Raw genomic sequence first — 23,306 nt, forward strand, 5'->3', positions numbered from 1 at the left:
GGAGGTGCCACCTTTTCTGATGAAACATAAGCCCATATAGGGCCAGTATAAGAGAACCCAAGGAGTTATTTTGAAGAAGTGCAAGGGATTTCTCAACGGTAAACTGGCCAATATTTATCCCTCAACGAAATAATTCCTGGATATTATCAGGTCATTTATCACATTCCTGTGGCCTGGGGCTTACTGAGCATAAATTGACTACTTTATTTTCCCATATTACAACATAACTTCCGTTTCAAAAGTATTTAATTGACTTTGAATCACCTCGGGATTGCCCAAGGCTGTAAAAAGGACTACAGAAATGTGAATTTATTCTTTCTTTAACAAGAATTAAATCTGAAGAATTCAATAAAATATATTTAATATAGGTGTACAAAATCAGGAGGAAAAAGGACAGAGTGGACAGGGGAAACTGTTTCCAATTGAGAAAGAATTAAGAATGAGAGGACAGAGAATTAAAACAATTGGTAAAACAAGCAAAAGTGGCATGACGAGAAAAAATTGTGTTTTGTTGAATGAGTGGCTGGGATGTGGATTACACTGCCCTCTGAGTACAGGGCAACCGATGCATTACAGGTTTTCAAAAGGGACTGTTGTCTGGAAAAGAACAATGTACACGTTCATGGGGAGAAGGTGGGGGAATGACGTTAAGTGAATAACCCATTCAGAGAGCCAGTGCATATTTGATAGATAGAATGGCCTCCTTCCGTGCTGTAAAAATTCTGAATTCTCTCCCTGACAAATCTCTGTTCATTGCCTGGACAATGAACACTGAACTTGTCCTCAGCAATCTTCTACGAGATAACAGAGACATGAATATCACATGGGCAGGAATGGTTATTGGATGTTTTGGGGTTTAGATTTTTCAAAAGGAATAGAGTGGGAGGTAAAAGAGGAGGAAGAGTGGCATTGCTAATCAGGAATAGTATCACAGCCGCAGAAAGGGAGGTCATCGAGGAGCATTTGTCTCCTGGGTCAGTATGGGTGGAAGTCAGAAGCAGGAAGGGAGCAGTCACTTCATTGGGAGTTTTCTACAGGCCCCCCAATAGCAACAGAGACATGGAGGAGCAGATTGACAGGCAGATTCTGAGAAGGTGCAGAAGTAACAGGGTTGTTGTTGCGTGTGACTTCACTTCCTGAATATTGATTAGAACCTTCTTAGTGCAAATAGTTTGGATAGAGCAGTCTTTGTCAGGTGTGCAGGAGGGATTCCTGATTCAATATGTAGATAGGCCAGCTAGAGGGGAGGCCATATTGGATTTGGTGTCTGGCAACGAGCCAGGTCAGGTGTCAGTTTTCTTGGTAGGGGAGCATTTCGGTGATAGTGATCACAACTCCCTGACCTTTACTATAGTCATGGAGAGGGTAGGAGCAGACGGTATGGGAACGTATTCAGTTGGGGGAGTGGGGAATTTTAGTGCTATTAGGCAGGAACATAAATTGTGAACAGATATTCTCAGGGAAATGTGCATCAGAAATGTGGAGGTTATTTAAGCAGCACTTGCTGTGAGTGTTGGATAGGTTTGTCCCACTGAGGCAAGGAAGGGATGGTAGGGTGAAGGAACCTTGGATGACAAGAGATGTGTAATATCTAGTCAAGAGGAAGAAAGAAGGTTACTTAAGGTTGAGGATGCAAGAATCAGACAGGGCTCTGGAGGGTTACAAGGTAGCCAGGAAGGAACTGAAGAATGGACTTAGGAGAGCTAGAAGGAGGCATGAAAAAGCATTGATGAATAGGATTAAAGGAAAACCCCAAGGGTTCTACACTTATATGAGGAACATGAAAATGGCCACAATGAGGGTAGGGTTGATCAGGGATTGTGGAGAGAACTTGTGTCTGGAGTCAGAGGAGGTAAGGCTAGCACTGCTGCCTCACAGTGCCAGAGACCTGGGTTCAATTCCCGCCTCAGGCGATTGTGTGGAGTTTGCACATTCTCCCTGTGTCTGCATGGGTTTCCTCCGGGTGCTCCGGTTTCCTCCCACAGTCCAAAAATGTGCAGGTTAGGTGAATTGGCTGTGCTAAATTGCCCATAGTGTTAGGTGAAGGGGTAAATGTAGGAGAATGGGTGGGTGGGTTGCGCTTCGGCAGGTCGGTGTGGACTCATTGGGCTGAAGAGCCTGTTTCCACACTGTAAATAATCTAATCTAATCTAATCTAATCTAATCTAAAACACACATTGCTTCAGTATTCACTAGTGAGAGGGATCTTGACGTTTCTGAGGACAGCATGAAACAGACTGACCTGCTCAAACAGGTTGATGTTAAGAAGGAAGATGTGCTGGAAATTTTGAAAAACATGAGGATAGATAAGTCCCCTGGGTCGGATGGGATATACCCAAGGTTACTATAGGAAGTGAGGGAAGAGATTGTTGAGCCTTTGGCAATGATCTTTGTGTCCTCACTGTCCATTGGAGTAGTGCCAGATGATTGGAGAGTACCAAATGATATTCCCTTGTTCAAGAAAAGGAATAGGGATAATCCTAGGAATTATAGATCAGTCAGTCTTAATGTTGGAGGTGGGTAAATTATTGGAGAGATTCAGAGAGACAGGATTTATGATTATTTGGAAAAGCATAGCTTGATTAGAGATAATCAGCACGGCTTTGTGAGGGGCAGATCAAACGTCACAAGCCTTATTGAATTCTTTGAGGATGTGACAAAACACATTGGATGAAGGTAGAGCAGTGGATGCAGTATGCATGGATTTTAGCAAGGCGTTTGACAAAGCTCCCCACGGTAGGCTCATTCAGAAAGTAACGTGGCATTGGATACAGGGAAATTTGTCTGTTTGGATACAGAATTGGTAGCCCATAGAAGACAGAGGATGGTAGTAGATAGAAAGTATTCAGCCTGGAGCTCGGTGACCAGTGGTGTTCCGCAGGGATCGGTTCTGGGACCTCTGCTTTTTGTGATTTTTATAAATGACTTGGATGAGAAAGTGGAAGAGTGGGTTAGTAATTTTGGTGATGATATGAAAGTTGGTGGAATTGTGGATAGTGTGGAGGGCTGTTGTAGGTTGCAACAGGACATTGATAGGATGCAGAACTGGGCTGATAAGTGGCAGATGGAGTTTAACTGGAAAAGTGTGAAGTGATTCATTTTGGAAGGTCAAATTTGAATGCAGATTGCGGGGTTAAAGGCAGGATTCTTGGCAGCGTGGAGGAACAGAGGGTTCTTGAGATCCACGTCCATAACTCCCTCAAAGTTGCCACTCAATTCAATAATGTTGTTAAGAAAGTGTATAGTGTGATGGCTTTCATTAGAAGGAAGATTGAGTTTAAGAGCCACGAGGTTATGCTGCAGCTCTATAAAGCCCTGGTTAGTCTACACTTGAAATATTGTGTTCAGTTCTGGTCGCCTCATTATAGGAGGGATGTGGAAGCTTTAGAGAGGGTGCAGAGGAGATTTACCAGGATACTGGAGGGCATGTCTTATGAAGAAAGGTTGAGAGAGCTAGGACTTTTCTCATTGGAGCAAAGAAGGATGAGAGGTGACTTGATCGAGATGTACAAGATGATGGGAGGCATAGATATAGAGGATAGCCTTTTTACCCCAGGCAGAAATGGCTATCACAAGGGGGGGCATAATTTTAGTTGTCCTGAGGAGGTGTTGATGACTGTGACCTATTAACAGTGCTCGGGAGTCAACCCTAATGATATAGTTCAAGCATCTCAAAGGTATAGACTGCACAGCAGGACCTTCTCCTCAAGGACATCAGAAAGCCAGTTCAGTTTTTAACAGCAGTCCAACAGTTTTGTGGTCTATTTCCTGCCAAGACATTTTTATTTTCAGGGATCTTTGAACAGAATGCCAGATTGCTGCTTTTGAGCCAAAATTGGAACTACGACCAATTTGTTTGGTTTCTCCCAGCTTAGGAAGCAGAACCAGTGAGCTTTTATTATCGGTGTGAAGCAACACTGTGTATAAACCTTGGGGAAGATGATGGCATATTGATGATGGCATTGGACTAGTCATCTAGAAACCCAGGCCAAAGTTCTGGATGCAAAACACACTATGGTAGCAAATTTGAATGTAAATCCATTTAATATATGGAAAATGAAGATGGTCAGCATAAAACAATCATTGATTGTTGTGAAAACTTTCGTGATTTACTAATGCCATTTAGGGAAGGAAATCTGCTGTCCTTACCTGAACTGGCCTGCATGTGACCACAATTCACAGTAACATGATTGACTCAAAACCGCCCTCTGAAATGGTTGTACAAGCCACTCAGTTCAAAGCATTAAGGGAGCGACAACAATTTTTCACCTTGCCAGCAATGCCACATCCTATGAAAGAATTTTTAAAACTCTCTCAATTAACTTCTTTCACATGGCTTTGATTTATTTTGTAGCTTACGTCTCTCTTGAGCTTGAAACATTGGAACAATATCACCAGGAGTATATCAAGGTACTTTATTGTCTTACTACTTTTGACTTTGATGTTTGCACTTGTGTGGTAGACTCTAAAACTAGGGGCTTTAGTCACAAATAAATCCAGAAGGGGATTTAGCAGAAACATCTTTATCCAGACAGTGGTGAAAATATGTGCATTATATTCCATGAATTCTCTCCCCTGACAAATTGTGTTCACTGCCTGGATGATAGCTTGTCCTTAGCAATCTTCTGCAAGGTAATTATTTTGTTGATCCAGTTGTTGATCAGCTTTTAAAAATTAACTTTCCTGATGTAGGCAGCACCAGCATTTCTCCTTTGGTTATGCTGAGGAGGTGGGCGGCACGGTGGCATAGTGGTTAGCACTGCTGCCTCACAGCGCCAGAGACCCGGGTTCAATTCCCGCCTCAGGCGACTAACTGTGTGGAGTCTGCACATTCTCCCCGTGTCTGCGTGGGTTTCCTCCGGGTGCTCCGGTTTCCTCCCACAGTCCAAAGTTGTGCAGGTTAGGTGAATTGGCCATGCTAAATTGTCCATAGTGTTAGGTAAGGGGTAAAGGTAGGGGTATGGGTGGGTTGCGCTTCGGCAGGGCGGTGTGGACTTGTTGGGCCGAAGGGCCTGTTTCCACACTGTAAGTAATCTAATCAGACTGTGACCTGTTGGATTACAGTGCCACTGAGTGCCTTACAGTTCCACATCACACTGCTCAGGAGTCCCACATTAGTATAAGATGGGTGTCATCTAAAGGCATAGGCTGCACAGCAGGACTACAGGGTTCTTTCTCCTCAAGGACATCAGAAAGCCAGTTCAGTTTTTAACAGCAATCCAACAGTTTTGTGTATGTTTAGAATATGCACATGAAATAATTATGGCTAGGGATTCTGTGACAAGTACATAGAATATAGAACATAGAAGAATACAGCGCAGTACAGGCCCTTCGGCCCTCGATGTTGCGCCGATCCAAGCCCACCTAACCTACACTAGCCCACTATCCTCCATATGCCTATCCAATGCACGTTTAAATGCCCATAATGAAGGAGAGTCCACCACTGCTACTGGCAGGGCATTCCATGAACTCACGACTCGCTGAGTAAAGAATCTACCCCTAACATCTGTCCTATACCTACCCCCCCTTAATTTAAAGCTATGCCCCCTTGTAATAGCTGACTCCATACGTGGAAAAAGATTCTCACTGTCGACCCTATCTAAACCCCTAATCATCTTGTACACCTCTATCAAGTCACCCCTAAACCTTCTTTTCTCCAATGAAAACAACCCCAAGTGCCTCAGCCTTTCCTCATACGATCTTCCTACACTACCAGGCAACATCCTGGTAAACCTCCTCTGCACCCGTTCCAGTGCCTCCACATCCTTCCTATAGTATGGGGACCAAAACTGCACACAATACTCCAGATGCGGCCGCACCAGAGTCTTATACAACTGCAACATTACCTCAGTACTCCGGAACTCAATTCCTCTACCAATAAAAGCCAGTACGCCATATGCCTTGTTCACTGCACTATTTACCTGGGTGGCAACTTTCAAAGATTTGTGTACATGGACACCAAGATCCCTCTGCTCATCCACATTACCAAGTATCCGACCGTTAGCCCAGTACCCCATCTTTTTATTACTCTTACCAAAATGAATCACCTCACACTTAGCTACATTGAACTCCATTTGCCACCTTTCTGCCCAGTTCTGCAGCTTATCAATATCCCGCTGTAACCTGCCACATCCTTCCTCACTGTCTACCACTCCTCCGACTTTCGTATCATCCGCAAACTTGCTCACCCAACCTTCTAACCCCTCCTCCAGGTCATTTATAAAAATGACAAACAGCAATGGTCCCAAAACAGATCCTTGCGGAACACCGCTAGTGACAGCACTCCAAGATGAACCTTTGCCATCAACTACTACCCTCTGTCTTCTTCCAGCCAGCCAACTCCTAATCCAAACCTCCAACTCACCCTCAATGCCATACCTCCGTATTTTTTGCAGTAGTCTACCATGGGGAACCTTATCAAACGCCTTACTAAAATCCATATACACCACATCTACTGCTTTACCCTCGTCCACCTCCTTAGTCACCTTCTCAAAGAATTCAATAAGGTTTGTGAGGCACGACCTGCCCTTCACAAAACCATGCTGACTATCCTTGATCACATTATTCCTATCCAGATGTTCATAAATCCTATCCCTTACAATTCTCTCTAAGATTTTACCCACAACAGAAGTGAGACTCACCGGCCTATAGTTACTAGGGTTATCCCTACTCCCCTTCTTAAACAAGGGAACCACATTTGCTAGCCTCCAATCTTCTGGCACTACTCCTGTAGACAACGAGGACATAAAAATCAAGGCCAATGGCTCTGCAATCTCCTCCCTTGCTTCCCAGAGAATCCTAGGATAAATGCCATCAGGCCCAGGGGACTTTCACCCTTTCCAGGATTTCCAACACCTCTTCTCTACATACCTCAAAGCCATCCATTCTACTTAATTGTGACTCGGTACTCACATCGACAACAATGTCCTGTTCCTGAGTGAATACTGACGAAAAGTATTCATTCAGTGTCTCCCCAATCTCTTCAGCCTCCACACGCAACTTCCCACTACTATCCTTGACTGGACCTATTCCTACCCTAGTCATTCTTTTATTCCTGACATACCTATAGAAAGCCTTAGGGTTTTCCCTAATCCTACCAACTAAGGACCTTTCATGACCCCTCCTTGCTGCTCTTAGCTCTCTCTTCAGGTCCTTCCTGGCTACCTTATAACTCTCAATCGCCCCAATTGCACCTTCACGCCTCATCTTTACATAGGCCGCCCTCTTCCATTTAACAAGGGATTCCAATTCCTTATTAAACCACGGCTCCCTCACACGACCCTTTCCTCCCTGCCTGACGGGTACATACTTATCAAGGACACTCAATAGTTGCTCCTTGAACAAGCTCCACATATCAATTACACCCTTGCCTTGAAGCTTACTTTTCCAGGCCACACATCCTAAGTCATGCCTCACCGCATCATAATTTCCCTGCCCCCAGCTATAACTCTTGCCCTGTAGTGCACTCTTATCCCTCTCCATCACTAGAGTAAAAGTCACCGAATTGTGGTCACTGTCCCCAAAGTGCTCACCTACCTCTAATTCTAACACCTGGCCTGGTTCATTACCCAGAACCAAATCCAGTATGGCCTCACCTCTTGTTGGCCTATCTACATATTGTGTCAGGAAACCCTCCTGCACACATTTGGTCCGGGTGGGTTGCTCTTCGAGGGGTCGGTGTGGACTTGTTGGGCCGAAGGGCCTGTTTCCACACTGTAAGTGATCTAATCTAATATCTGCCAACGACTTTTCATGTCCCCTCCTGGCTCTTCTTAGCTCTCTCTTTGTGGGCGGCATGGTGGCACAGTGGTTAGCACTGCTGCCTCACAGCAGTAGTTCAGGTTCTGTCTCCCAAAGGTCTGTTCACCATCTACAAGGCACAAGTCAGGAGTATGATGGAATACTCCCCAATTGCCATGGATGCCCAATATGTCTTTCATCCTCTCATCTAAGACACTGATAGAAATTTTTAAAAGTTGGGGGCCCAGTATAGATATCTGTGAGTTCCCACTTGTCACAAGCTGCCATCCTGCCGGGCGGCATGGTGGCACAGTGGTTAGCACTGCTGCCTCACAGCGCCAGAGACCTGGGTTCAATTCCCGCCTCAGGCAACTGTCTGTGTGGAGTTTGCACATTCTCCCTGTGTCTGTGTGGGTTTGCTCCTGTTTCCTTCCATAGTCCAAAGATGTGCAGGTTAGGTGAATTGGCCATGCTAAATTGTCCGTAGTGTTAGGTGTAGGGGTAAATGTAGGGGAATGGGTCCGGGTGGGTTGCTCTTCGAGGGGTCGGTGTGGACTTGTTGGGCCGAAGGGTCTGTTTCCACACTGTAAGTGATCTAATCTAATCATATCTGCAAACGACTTTTCATGTCCCCTCCTGGCTCTTCTTAGCTCTCTCTTTGTGGGTGGCATGGTGGCACAGTGGTTAGCACTGCTGCCTCACAGCGCCAGAGACCCGGGTTCAATTCCCGCCTCAGGCGACTGACTGTGTGGAGTTTGCACATTCTCCCCGAGTCTGCGTGGGTTTGCTCCGGTTTCCTCCCACAGTCCAAAGATGTGCAGGTTAGGTGAATTGGCCACGCTAAATTGCCCGTAGTGTTAGGTGAAGGGGTAAATGTAGGGGAATGGGTCTGGGTGGGTTGCGCTTTGGCGGGTCGGTGTGGACTTGTTGGGCCGAAGGGCCTGTTTCCACACTGTAAGTAGTCTAATCTAAAATGTTTTTGCCAGCTAGCCAATATTCTATTCATGCAATTATGTGACCCCCCCCCCCCCCCACCAATACACCACAAAGTCCCACTTTATACAATAATCTTTTATGTGAAATCTTGCCACATGCCTTCTAACAATCCAAGTACAGTACATTAACAGTCTCCCCTTTATTCACTGTGCATGTTACTCCTTTACAGAATTCCAAATGAAAAAGGGCTCATGCCCGAACGTCGATTCTCCTGCTCCTTGGATACTGCCTGACCTGCTGCGCTTTTCCAGCAACACATTATCAGCAGAATTCCAATAAAGCCAACTGGCCTAAAGTTTCCTCTTTTCCACATCTTGAATAGAGGGGTTATATTTGCCACTTCCTAGTCTGATAGAACTTTTCCACAATCTAACAAATTTTGCAAAGTTAATACCCGCACATGTATTCCCTCCTAAGCCATCTCTTTTAAGATACTATGATAAAGTTCATGTGGACCCAGAGACTTGTCAGTCTGCAACTCCATCAATTTGCTCAGCACTGCTTCCTTAATGATTGTAATTTCAATCACTTCCTCACTTCCTTCAACCTTCTGATTTACAGTTATTACTGGGATGTCTCTATAGTGAAGCCAGATCAAAATTATTTATTCATTTCATCCACTATTTCTTTATTATTTATTATTAACTTCCCATTCTCACTCCTGGAAGACCAACACTTATTTTACTTATTTTTTCCTGTCATAGATATCTACAGAATCTTAGAGTCATAGAGTGATAGAGATGTACAGCATGGAAACAGACCCTTCGGTCCAACCTGTTCATGCCAACCAGATATCCCAACCCAGTCTAGTCCCACCTGCCAGCACTTGGCCCATATCCCTCCAAACCCTTCCTATTCACATACCCATCCAGATGCCTTTTAAATGTTGTAATTGTACCATCCTCCACCACATCCTCTGGCAGCTCATTCCATACACATACCACCCTCTGCGTGAAAAGGTTGCCCCTTAAGTCTCTTTTATATCTTTCCTCTCTCACCCTAAACCTACGCCCTCTAGATCTGGATTCCCCCACCCCAGGGAAAAAACCTTGTCTATTTATCCTAACCATGCCCCTCATGATTTTATAAACCTGTATAAGGTCACCTCTCAGCCTTCGTCGTTCCAGGGGAAACAGCCCCAGCCTGTTCAGCCTCTCCTTGTAGCTCAAATCCTCAAACCCTGGCAACATCCTTGTAAATCCTTTCTGAACCCTTTCAAGTTTCACAACATCCTTCCGATAGGAGGGAAACCAGAATTGCACGCAATATTTCAAAAGTGGCCTAACCAATGTCCTGTACAACCGCAACATGACCTCCCAACTCCTGTACTCAATACTCTGACCAATAAAGGAAAGTATCTTTCCCTATCTGTTTTTACATTTTTAGCAAGCTTCCTCTCGTGCTCTAATTTATTTATCCTGATTTACCTTTTAGTCATTTTCTGCCATTCCTTGTATTCCGACCAGTCATCTGACCTGCCACCCATTTTTGCGAAATCATATGCTTTTTCCTTAAGTTTGGTGCTATCCTTAATTTCCTCAGTTAACCACAGATGGTGAGACCTCCCTTTGGAATTTTTCTTTATTATAGAAATGTATTTACTCTGAATATTCTGAATTATGCTTTCAAATGACTGCTACAACTTCTCTATTGATCTATCCTCCAGCCTAATATCTCAGCTTACTTCAGCTAGCCCAGCTTTTGTACTACACAGTTGCCCTTATTTAACTTCAAAATACTAGTCTTAGATTCCCTCTTCTCCCTTTCAGACTGGATTAAAATTCAGTCATATTATGGTTACTGCTACTTAGACGTGTCTTCTCTCTGAGGTCATTAATTAATCTTGGTGCATTACACAATACCAAATCTAATATAGCTTGCTCTCTGTTTGATTCCAGAATTTGCTGCTGAGAGAACTTTTAGATTAGATTAGATTAGATTAGATTAGATTACAGTGTGGAAACAGGCCCTTCGGCCCAACAAGTCCCCACCGACCTGCTGAAGCGCAACCCACCCATACCCCTACATTTACCCCTTACCTAACACTACGGGCAATTTAGCCTGGCCAATTCACCTGACCCTGCACATCTTTGGACTGTGGGAGGAAACCGGAGCAAACCCACGCAGACACGGGGAGAACGTGCAAACTCCACACAGTCAGTCGCCTGAGGCGGGAATTGAACCCGGGTCTCTGGCGCTGTGAGGCAGCAGTGCTAACCACTGTGCCACCGTGCCGCCCACGACTTCTTTTGAGAGCATTATATTAACTCTCCAGCTAGACTGTTATTGTCAACCTGATTCTTCCAGCTTTTATACAGACTAAAATAACCCATAACCTTTGCTTTCTCTTCATCACAAGCGCCAATATTTCTTTGTGTATATTTTTTTCTACATCAAGGTTAATATTTAAAGGCCTGTAGATCATTCTCTCTAGTGATTTCTTTCTCCTGCTATTTCTCATCTCCATCACAACAGATTCTACATCCTGATCTCCCAAACCAAGATCATCTCTAACTGTTGTACCAATATCATCTTTGATTAGGACTGGTGCCCTTCTGCCATTACCTAGCTTCCTATTCTTGAATCTTTTATACCTCTCAATATCTAATCCTTGTTATCCTGTAACCATGAGAGAAGGTGAGGACTGCAGATGCTGGAGATCAGAGCTGAAAATGTGTTGCTGGAACAGCGCAGCAGGTCAGGCAGCATCTAGGGAACAGGAGAATCGACGTTTCGGGCATAAGCCCTTCTTCAGCCCTTCTATCCTGTAACCATGTCCCTGTAATGTCTATCAGATCATATTTATTCACTTCAGTGTGTTCATTTGTTTTATTATGAATGCCACTCAGATTTAGATAGAGTCTTTTGCATTTTATTTTGTTATTTTTGAAGTATTTTGTCTTGACTGTCTTAAGTTTTTATCTCTCTGTCCCATCCTGCCATTCTCATCTTCATTTTCCTTATTAGTATCTTCCTGTCCTGCTTTGACTGTCCCTTGATTTGCTACATTGATGCAAGCTTGATCCTCCTTGGCCCCTTGTTTAATTAAAACCGAGTTCCTGAGTTATGTGGCTTGCATGAGAATCAGTACCACCATGGCTTATATGTAGATGGCCCCAGTGGTACAGGTCCCATTCTCCTCAGTACTGGCACTAGTGTTCCAACTGGAACACACTTCTCCCCACCAGGCTGTGAGTCGTCCATTCACATCTGTAATTTTATTTTATCAACTGCCAATTTGCATGTGGCCGAGGAAGTAATGTGGAAATGATTACCTTTGAGGTTCTGCTTTGAAAATTAGCACGTAATTTCGTATATACATGGAATGTCTTTTCTGGTTCTACCTGTGTCTTTGGTACCAATGTTGACCACAACCGACAGATCCTCCTCTTCCCATTACAAGTTCTTTCTCCAGCCCGGAGCAGTATCCCAAACCTTGACTCCAGGCTGCCTTCTGAGCTTAAACTCTGTGTTGCAGAGAACAGTGTCAATCCCACTCACTACCTTAGTCCCCTCCAACCACTGCATTCCTTCTTATTCCCTCCTCTTCAATGATGTCTGTATAACAGTACCACAGTCAGTTTGCACATCCTCCCTGTAGCCTTTCATCCAAACAAGCTGAGAAAACCTTAAACCTATTAGGCAATTTCAAGAGCTGATGCTCCTGACTCTGTGTCCCTTTACCTGCCTCACCCAGAGTCACACGCTCCTGTCCCTAATCACTGATCAAATCACAAGACACTTCCCGAAGAAGTGTGGCTGCCTCCTGGATTATCCTTCTCATTCTTTCCTATCCATGCATTTGACCAAATGCCCCTTAAATGTTGTTAATATACCCACCTCAACCATTTCCACTGGCAACTTATTCCATATGCGTACCACCCTCTTGTGTAAAAACGTTGCTCCTCATTATTCTTTCCCTTCTAACCTTCAACTGATGCCCTCTAGTCCTCGATTCCCCAACCCTGGGAAAATGACTGAGTGCATTCACCATATCCATGCCTCTCATCATCTTATACACTTCTATGATGCTCCCCCCACTTCAGTCTCCTATGCTCTAAAGAGAAAAGTCCTTGCTTGTCTAACCTCTCCCGATAACTCAGACTAGACCAGAGTTGAGGACTCTGGGTCTGTACTCAGTGGAGTTTAGGAGGATGCGGGGGGATCTGATTGAAATTTACAGAATACTGAGAGTTCTGGATAGAGAGGACGTGGGATGTTTTTGTAGTGATTGTAATGATATCAGCCAGGTGGACAACATAGACGATGAGATCCCTGATTAGGGCTGTTAATTTGGTCCAATCAGGGAGTCCTGGCTGATAGATAGGAATAAGAGTGTCAGATGTTTTTGTTCACTCTGAGAACTGGCTCTGAGGGAGCTGGATCAGTGTCAAGGATTCACCACTTGTAAATAAAGTGTGTCTTGGTAGTGGGATACTGGCCTCTGTGCAGTTATATCAGTTTCCACTAATAGGAGAGACTAGAACCCAAGCAACAGCCTCGGAATGAAGGGACAACTCTTTAGAACTGAGATGAGGAGGACTTTCTTCAGCCAGTGAATCTCTGCAATTTATTGCTGCAGAGAGCTATGGAGACCAAGTAATTGAGTATGTTTAATACAGGGACAGATAGGTTCTTGATTGGTAAGAGTATCGAGGGCTACAGAGAGAAGACAGGAGAATGGGGTTGAGAAACATATTGATTGAATGATGGAGCAGATCGATGGGCCGAGTGGCCTAATTCTGCTCTTATTGCCTGATGGACCGGCAATGTTTTATCCTGACGGTCACCACTCAGGTAAAGGGACAGGTTGAGAAGTTTATTCCTGATTGATTGATTGATTTACTGTCATGTGCACTGAAGTACAATGAAAAGCTTTGTTTACAAGAAGTACAGGCAGATCATAGTAAGCAGGGATGTACAGATCAAAAAAACCATAGACAAAGGCATCCAGGTTACATTGCACAGGGCGTGCGCTAGGCAAGAGCAATGTTAACAAGACAATTTCAGCTGGTGCAGAAATGGAACCCACATCACTGGTATTTCTTTACATCACAAACTGGCCATTCAGTGAGCTGAGCTAACTGACACCAAGTCTTTGTTATTATGGGGAAAATGAAACACACAAACTGTGATTTCCTACAAGTACAACAATGTAAAAGTAACCAGATAATCTGTGCTAGTGGCATGGATTGAGGGACATATTGACATACAAGCAAATGAATTGGGGTGGAGAAAGCCATTTGCCCCTTGAGCTGCTCCACCATTCACTAAGTTCATGCATGCTCTGATTCCTCCACATTCCTACCTCACATTTCACCTGCTTCTTATCAAATATCTATTCACAACTGCCTCAAAAATATTCAAGGACACTGCTTACATCACCTTTTGTGGAAGAAAGTTCCAAAGACTCATGACTATCTGTGAGAAAAAAATCCTCTCATTTCTGTCTCAAATGAGATGTTTAAGGCTGAAGGTGGGAAGGGTGAGGCAATAGTGTCCGACAAGGGAAGTCAGGGACAGCCTAACAGCAAAAAAAAACAATAATTTTGGTGGGATTAGTGGGGAGCTAGAGGATTGGGAAGCCTTTAAAAACCAGCAGAGAATAACCAAAAAAGCAATAAGGGGAGGAAAAGATGAAATGTGAGAGTAAGCTTGCTAGTAATATAAAAGAGGAATGTAAGTTTTTTTCAGGTATTTAGAATGTAAGAGAACATCAAGAGTGGACACTGGACCATGGGGAAATGAGGCTGGTGAAGTAGTAGGGGAACAAAGAAATGGCAGAGGAACTGAACAGGTACTTTGCATCAGTTTTCACAGTGGAAGACACTAGCAGCATACCAGAACTTCATGAGACTCAGGAGACAGAGGTGAATGTAGTGGCCAACAGTGAAGAGAAGACGCTGGGGAAGCTGAAAGGTCTGAAGGTGGATCAAACACACGGACCAGATGGAATACAGTCCAACATTCAGAAGGAGAGAGCTGAGGAGATTGTGGAGGCATTGGTGGTGATCTTTCAGGAATCACTGGAGTCAGGCAGTGTCCCAGATGACTGAAAAATGACTAATATAACAGCCCTGTTTAAGAAAGGAGGGAGGCAGGTTAACCTGGTCTTGGGTATTGGTAAGATTTTAAGAGTCCATTATTAAGAATGAGATTGTGGAGTACTTGGAAGTGCATTGCACAATAGGGCTTAGTCTGCACAACCTTCAACTGACAAATCTGGTTAGAATCCTTTGAGGATGTAATGAGCAAGTTGGGATCTATTTGGATTTCTAGAAGACCTTTGACAAGGTGGCACATAGAGGCTGCTAAGTAAGATAATAGTCTATGGTGTAGGGGCAAGGCAGTGGCATGGATAGAGGATTGGCAGACTGACAGAAAGCAGAGAGTGGGGATAAAAGGGTCATTTTCAAGATGGCAGTTGGTGACTAGTGGAGTCTCACTGGATCCATGTTGGGACCACAACTATTTACGTTATACATGAATGATCTGAGTGAAGGAACTGAGGGCATTGTTGTGAAGTTTGACTGGAACCCCAGGGTAGAAGCAGATATTACAGTAAGGTTTAAAAGGCATTTAGACAGACACATGAACAGGCAGGGTAAAGAGGTAAAAGCACCATCTGAAGGCAGATGGGATTAATTTAGGATGGCATCATGATTGGCACAGATATGGTGGGTCAAAGGGTCTGTTCCTTCACTGTTCTATACATTCTATGATTAGCATCTCCCAAAGAGGAAACATCCTTGCCACATCCACTAAGTCAAGACTCTCAAGATCTTATAGAATCCCTACAGTGTGGAAACAGGCCATTTGGTCCAACAAGTCCCACATCGATCCTTCGAAGAATAACCCACTCATTGCTGTGGTTCTGTTCGCCGAGCTGGAAGTTTTTGTTGCAAACGTTTCGTCACCTGTCTGGGTGACATCTTCAGTGCTTGGGAGCCTCCTGTGAAGCGCTACTGTGGTGTTTCCTCCGGCATTTATAGTGGCCTGTCCCTGCCGCTTCCGGTTGTCAGTTTCAGCTGGGACTGGGACTGGGACAACACTACCATTATAGGGCAAGCGAAACAAAGAACAGCCAAGGAATTCCTAGAAGCTTGGCACTCATCCACAAACTCCATCAACAAACACATAGACCTGGACCCAATATACCGGCCACTACAGCGGACAGCTGAAACTGACAACCGGAAGCGGCAGGGACAGGCCGCTATAAATGCCGGAGGAAACACCACAGAAGAGCTTCACAGGAGGCTCCCAAGCACTGAGGATGTCACCTAGACAGGGGACGAAACGTTTGCAACAAAAACTTCCAGCTCGGCGAACAGAACCACAGCAACGAGCACCTGAGCTACAAATCTTCTCACAAACTTTGAATAACCCACTCAGACTCATTCCCCTAACCTATTACTTTATATTTACCCCTGACTAATGTGCCTAACCTACACATCCCTGAACACTATGAGCAATTTAGCATGGCCAACCCACCCTAACCTGCACATCTTTGGACTGTAGGAGGAAACCCACACAGACAGTTGCCTCAGGCTGGAATCAAACCCAGGTCCCTGGCGCTGTAAGGCAGCAGTGCTAACCACTGAGCCACCATGTCACCAATCCAGGGTTTAATACACCAAGGAGAAGCACCTTGCTCTAATTTGGAATAGGGGCCCTGGGTTCTTTTACATCCACCTGAGAGGGCAAGTGGATCCTCAGTTTAATGTGTCTTCTGAAAGTCAGTTTATCCTAATGTGCAACACTCTCTCCGTATGAGTGTGTCAGGATTGCTTTGTGTGATCCAGCCTTTGGACTGGGATTACTGGTGATCCTATGATGGAGATGGCTTTGCAGGATAATTCCAATACATTGGTAATCCAGGGATCCAATCCAATGAGTTGGATCCTATCATGGCAGCTAGAAGAATTTAAATTCTATTATAAAACTGGAATTGAAAGACAGGCTCATTAATGGTAACCATGAAATTAGCATTGATTATCTGATCAATCCATCAGGTTCTCTAATGTTCTTTAGGAAATGAAATATCCTTCCCTGTCCTAACACAGAGGAGATTCAAGAGCAATGTGATTGACACTTCTCTGAAAGAACTGAGCAGGCCATTCAATTAGGGATGGGCAACAAAAACTGGCCTTGACAAAGATATTCACTTCTCATGAAAGAATACCTTGTAAAAACTGAGGTAAATCAGGAGGGTAATTGCTGTTCAGTGGGAAAAATTTGCAGTTTATATGTTGCTCTCTGATTTACAGACCTTTGATGTGGAGCTGCCAGTGTTGGTCTGGGGTGGACAAAGTTAAAAATCACACAACTCCAGGTTATAGTCCAACAGGCTTATTTGGAAGCACTAGCTTTCGGAGCGCTGCTCTTTCATCAGGCAGCTAGTGGAGTAAGATCATAGGACACAGAATTTATAGCGAAAAATCATAGTGTCATACACTGATGCGACACATTGAACAAACCTAGATTGCTGTTAAGTCTTTCATCTTTTAGAAAAGGTTGTAGGTTTCGATTCATTAATATGTAAATCACAGAACTTTTTTCAACTCATTTTCCCAAGATGGCAGATTCTAACCTCACACCTTTAATGCATTGTCTGAGCTGAGATGTCACCTTTTTTTTATAAAACCTGAAGTAATCTTGGGAATGTGATTGGAAGAAGTTCTGGGATTTACATCTTAATGAATCAAAACCTGCAAACCATTCTAAAAGATGAAAAACTTAACAGCAATCTGAGTTTGTTCGATATATCGCATCAGTGTATGACACTATGATCTTTCACTAGCTACCTAATGAAAGAGCAGCGCTCCAAAAGCTTTTAGTTACAAATACACCTGGTGTCCTGTGATTTTTAATTTTACAGACCTGTGAAGTTTTTAACTCATAAACGTAACCTCTAAAGTATTAAAGATGCCTGAGAAGTTCTGTACATGATTTACCATTGTTGACAGCAATTGTCTCACCTGTATTCTGTTCATTCCTTGGGGCGGGGGGGTTGTTTTGTTTTGGGTTACAGCTGAAGGATCAACCACTGTCGAAGAAGACGGATATAAAAAGAGGACCACGTGGTTATGTTGTGACGAGGGAAATCACATCCAAACAGGTAACTCATGAGAGGATTAGCTGTACTCACATATAAAAGAGTCCAGCATTGAATATCAAAGATTTCACTGTGGCATAAGGACAGAAATATTAATGTCATAAATTATGAATGTTTGACACTGTGGCTTTGTTATTTACGGGATTTGAACAAACCTGGCAAGGCCAGGATTTATTATCTGTCCCCAACTGCTATCAAGGAGGGTGCTAGTGAGGCGCCTTCATGGGTGTTTTAATTGTTCAGCCATTATAGAGGCTTGTTAAGAGTTAAATAAAAACCAAAAAAACTGCAGATGCTGTAAATCAGATGAGCTCAGCAGGTCTGGCAGCATCTGTGAAGAGAAATCAGAGTTAACGTTTCGGGTCCGGTGACCTTTCCTCAGAACTGATAGTAGCTAGGAAAATGTGGGTTTTTATGCAGAAGATAGGATTGGAGAAATGATAGGTGGGGATAGAGCCCAAAGAGAGAGAAAAGCATTTGGATAGACAAAGGAATGGTTAATGATCTGGCTAGGAGAGTCAATAGCTGTTAATGGAGATTGTTAGTGGCTAACACTGGATTGTGTGTAATAGCAGACTATATGATCATAGTTTCATATTAATAGAAGCAAGAGTAGGCCATTTGGCCCATCGAGCCTGCTCCACCATTCATTAAGATCATGGCTGATCTATCCATCGTCTCAGCTCCTCCTACCTTCACTATCCCCATAACCCTTCATTCCCCTAACATGCAAAAACCCATCCAACTAGGTCTTGAATATATTTAATGAAGCTGCCTCTACTGCTTCCTTGAGCAGAGAATTCCATAGATTCACTACTCTCTGGGAAAGCAGTGCCTTCTCATCTCTGTCCTGAATCTACTCCCCTAATTTGGAGCCAGGTCCCCTAGTCCTAGTCTTACTCACCATGAAAACAACTTGCCTCTCTCTACCTTATCTATTCCTTTGATAATTTTATATATTTCTATAAGATCCCCTCTCAACCTTCTAAATTCTAGCAAGTACAGTCCCAGGTGGCTCAACCTCTTCTTATAGGGTAACCCCCCTCATCCCTGGAATCAACCTGGTGACCCTCCTCTGCACCACCTCCAAAGTCAGTGTATCCCTCCTCAAGTAAGGAGACCAGAACTGTGCACAATACTCCAGGTGTGGCCTCACCAACACCTTGTACAATTGCAGCAGAATCCCTAATCTTAAATTCAATCCCTCTAGCAATGAAAGCCAATATTCCATTTTCCTTCTTGATTACCTGTTGCACCTGCAAATCAACTTGCAGCAATTCATGTACGAGCACTCCTAAGTCCCACTGCACGACATCATGCTGCAATCTTTCACCATTTAAATAATACTGACCTACTACTTTTACTTCCAAAGTGCATAACCTCACATTTACCAACATTGTATTCCTTCTGCCAGACCCTTGCTCACTCACTTAACCTGTTGGGGTGGCAGGGTGGCTCAGTGGTTAGCACTGCTGCCTCACAATGCCGGGGACCTAGGTTCAATTCCTGCCTTCAGGTGACTGTATGTGTGGAGTTTGCACATTCTCCCTGCATCTGTGTGTGTTTCCTCTGGGTACTCTGGTTTCCTCCCACAATCCAAAGATAATTTGCCACAGAGTTAGGCACATTCGTCAGGGGTAAATGTAGGGGAATGGGTCTGGGTGGGTTAGTCTTTGGAGGGTTAGTGTGGACTTGCTGGGCTGAAGAGCCTGTTTCCACACTGTGGGGAATCTAAGCTATTTAAATCTCTCTGCAGACCCTCCACATCCTCTGCACAGTTTGCCTTTCAACTTAGTGTCATCAGCAAACCTGGATATGTTATACTCAGTCTTCTCTTCCAAATCATTTATATATATCATGAACAGTTACAGGCCCAATGGTGATCCCTGTGGAACCCCACTCACCTCTGATCTCCAACCAGAGAAACCCCCATTTATCCCAACTCTCTGTTTTCTATTGGTGTGTACTATTTACAAGATGCACTGCAAAATTCACCAAAGATCCTTTGATAGTGCTTTCCAAACCCACGACCACTTCCATCTAGAAGGATAAGGGCAGCAGATATATGGGAACACCACCCTCTGCAAGTTCCCTCCAAACCACTTACCATCCTGACTTGGCCATTCCTTCACAGTCGTTGGGTCAAAATCTTGGAATTCCTTGCCCACCGGCATTGTGGGTCAACCCACAGCAAGCGGACTGCAGTGATTCAAGAAGGCAGCTCACCACCACCTTCTCAAGGGCAAATTGAAATGGACTATTAATGCTGGCAACGCCCAAGTCCCACAAATGAATAAAAAGAAAAGCCCTCTATCCATGCTAGTGCATTCCCCGCAACTCTCTGCATTCTTATCTTATGGATGAGTCTTTTATGTGGCAGCTTATCGAACATCTTCTGGAAATCCAAGTACACAACATCCACCTGTCCCCTCCATTCACCTCATTTGCTCCATCCTCGAAGAACTCCAGTAAGTTTGTCAGACATGACCTTCCCTTCCTGAATCCATGCTGTGTCTGCCCGATGGAACCTTTTCCATCCAGATGTTTCATTATTTCTTCTTTAATGATAGCCTCCAGCATTTTCCTGACTACAGATGTTAAGCTAACTGGCCTATAGTTACCTGCCTTTTGCCTACAGTCTTTTTTAAACAGCCGCATGACATTCACTGTCTTTCAGTCCACCTGGACCTGTCTGGAGTCCAGTGAATTTTGGTCAATTACCACTAACACATCTACTATAACTTCCACCATTTCTTTCAGCACCCTGGGATGCATTCCATCAGGACCAGGGGACTTATCAAACATTTAGACCCTCAAGTTTGCTCAACACTACCCCTTTAGTGGTAACAATTTAATTGAGGTCCTCACCTCCCATCGTCTCCTTAACATCATGCTTTGGCATGTTAGACACATCTTCCACTGTGGAGACTGACACAAAATAGTTATTCCAGTCCTCAGCCGTTTCAGCATTAACCAATATTAATTCCCTTTCTTATCCTGCAAGGAACCTACATCCACTTTAGCCAGCCTTTTCTGTTTGATATATTTATAACATCTTTTCCTACCTGTTGTTATATTCTGTGCTAGTTTGCATTCATAATCTATCTTTCCTTTCTTTATCTCTTGCTTCATGGTTCTTTACTACTTTTTAAAGTTTTCCCAATCTTCCTGTTTCCCAGTACTCTTGGTTACTTTGTAAGCCTGAGCTTTTAATTGGATGCCTTCCTTTATTTCCTTGGTTATCCAAGGGAGGCTCCTCCTACCCTAGCTATCCTTGTTTTTGACTGGAATATACTTTCCTTGCACACTGAAAAATCTCTTTGAAAGTTTTCCACTTATCCTCAACTGTTCCACCATATATCTTGTGTTCCCCAGTGTAATTTAGCCAACTCCTTCCTCATCTCATTATAGTCTCCCTTGTTTAAGCATAACACCCTGGATTTAAATTATATTATTTCACCCTCCATTTGTATCCGAAATTCGATCATACTGTGATCACCTTTTCCATGACGATCCTTAACTATGAGACCATTAATTTTACCTGTCTCATTACACAGGTTCAGATCTAAGATTGCACAATCCCTTGTAGGTTAGGTAACATGCTGTTCAAGAAAGGTATCATAGATGAGTTCAGTGAACTCCTCTACCGACTTGATTCGGCCAATCAATGTGCATGTTAAGGTCCCCTATGACTACTGCCGTTCCATTCTTACATGCGTCAAATATTTTTTGATTAATCACCTGTGGCATTGTGGCCTATAGTCTACCCCCACCAGTGAATTCTTCCCTTTACTATTTCTGATCTCCACCCAAATGGATTCAACATTTTGCTCCTCAGATCCAATAATCATCTCTCCCTATCGCCTTAATCTCATCCTTAATTAAGAGTGCAACCCCACCTCCCTTACTCTCCTGCCTATCCTTCCTAATCACCTGATACCCATGGATATGTCATCACCACCTTGCAACCATAAATCATACTCCTTTGTACTGAGTTGCACAACACATCAACCTTGTTTCAAATACTACAGATGTTCAGATAAAGTACCCTTATACTCATTGTCCCTTTAGAATCTAGCAGTCTCCCTGTCTTTTGCATATGATTCTGTCACTCAGTTTTACGTTTTCTTTTCTAACTTTTGCTCTGGCCTCTACATTGCTTCCTTCTGCCTTTCTGCCTGGACTCCCATCCTCTTGCCATCTTAAAAGGCCTGGTGTTTGGGAATTGAGGCGAGAACATAGGAGAGTTCAGACCCTAAATTTAATGAAATCAATATTAAATCCAGAAGGCTGCAGGGTTAGCGTTCATTAGCAGAGGGATTGAATTCAAGAGTCGTGAAGTGATGTTAAAGCTGTACAGGACCTTGGTTAGGCCACATTTGGAGTACTGTGTGCAGTTCTGGTCGCCTCACTTTAGGAAAGATGTGGAAGCTTTGGAGAGGGTGCAGAGAAGATTTACCAGGATGTTGCCTGGAATGGAGAATAGGTCGTACGAGGATAGGTTGAGAGTGCTAAGCCTTTTCTCATTGGAACGGAGAAGGATGAGGGGTGACTTGATAGAGGTTTATAAGATGATCAGAGGAATAGATAGACAGTCAGAAACTTTTTTCCCTGGGTACAACAGAGTGTTACAAGGGGACATAAATTTAAGGTGAAGGGTGGAAGGTATAGGGGGGATGTCAGGGGTGGGTTCTTTACCCAGAGAGTGGTGGGGGCATGGAATGCGCTGCCTGTGGGAGTGGCAGAGTCAGAATCATTGGCGACCTTTAAGCGGCAATTGGATAGGTACATGGATGGGTGCTTAAGCTAGGACAAATGTTCGGCACAACTTTGTGGGCCGAAGGGCCTGTTCTGTGCTGTATTGTTCTATGTTCTATGGGTCCTCAAGTCGAAAATGAAGAGTTGTTCTTCCAGCTTCTGCTGAGCTTCACTGGAGCACTGCAACAAGTCTGAGACGGAGATGCTGGCCAGGGAACAGGGTGGGGTGTTGAAGTGTCAGGCGACTGGAAGCTCAGGGTCATTTTTGCGGGGAGAATATAGATGTTCTGTGAAGTGGTCACTCAGTCTACGTTTCGTTTCTCCAATGTAGAGGAGACCACATTTTGAGCAGTGAAGTGAGTGGTAGTCTACTGCATTCGCTGCTCACAATGGGTAGACTGGGAACATGAATAAACCAAATGGGTTTTTATAACAATCCAGCAGTTTCATTCTTAGTTCGGAAGGTGGGTCACTGTACCTAAAACATTAACTCTGATTTCTCTCCAGAGATGCTTTTTGAGATTTTCCAGCAATTTCTGTTTTTGTTTCAGAATTCCATTATGCATTATTTTCAGTAAACAAATGGGCAATGAGAAAACTGTATTTAAAGAGTCCAAGTCCACACTTTTAGTGAGAACTTTATTTCAGTTAATCACACTGCATAAAACTCACACCCCACAAATTACTACATTCCATA

At 43.8% G+C, this 23,306-nt stretch overlaps 1 protein-coding gene across 1 annotated transcript in view; it reads left to right on the forward strand.

The window, feature by feature from the left end:
* catip (ciliogenesis associated TTC17 interacting protein) overlaps positions 1 to 23,306 on the forward strand; it is an 86,391-nt gene that overhangs the window by 36,740 nt on the left and 26,345 nt on the right. The window contains exons 4-5 of the mRNA XM_043694601.2: positions 4,355 to 4,410; positions 17,768 to 17,854. Coding sequence (XP_043550536.2) covers positions 4,355 to 4,410; positions 17,768 to 17,854 — 143 coding nt within the window. The remainder of the gene's footprint in view (positions 1 to 4,354; positions 4,411 to 17,767; positions 17,855 to 23,306) is intronic.

Source organism: Chiloscyllium plagiosum, unplaced genomic scaffold (genome assembly GCF_037043375.1).
Source record: "Chiloscyllium plagiosum isolate Xiang-an unplaced genomic scaffold, Cpla_swu_hap1 HiC_scaffold_7, whole genome shotgun sequence".
In the NCBI taxonomy this organism is placed as follows: domain Eukaryota; kingdom Metazoa; phylum Chordata; class Chondrichthyes; order Orectolobiformes; family Hemiscylliidae; genus Chiloscyllium; species Chiloscyllium plagiosum.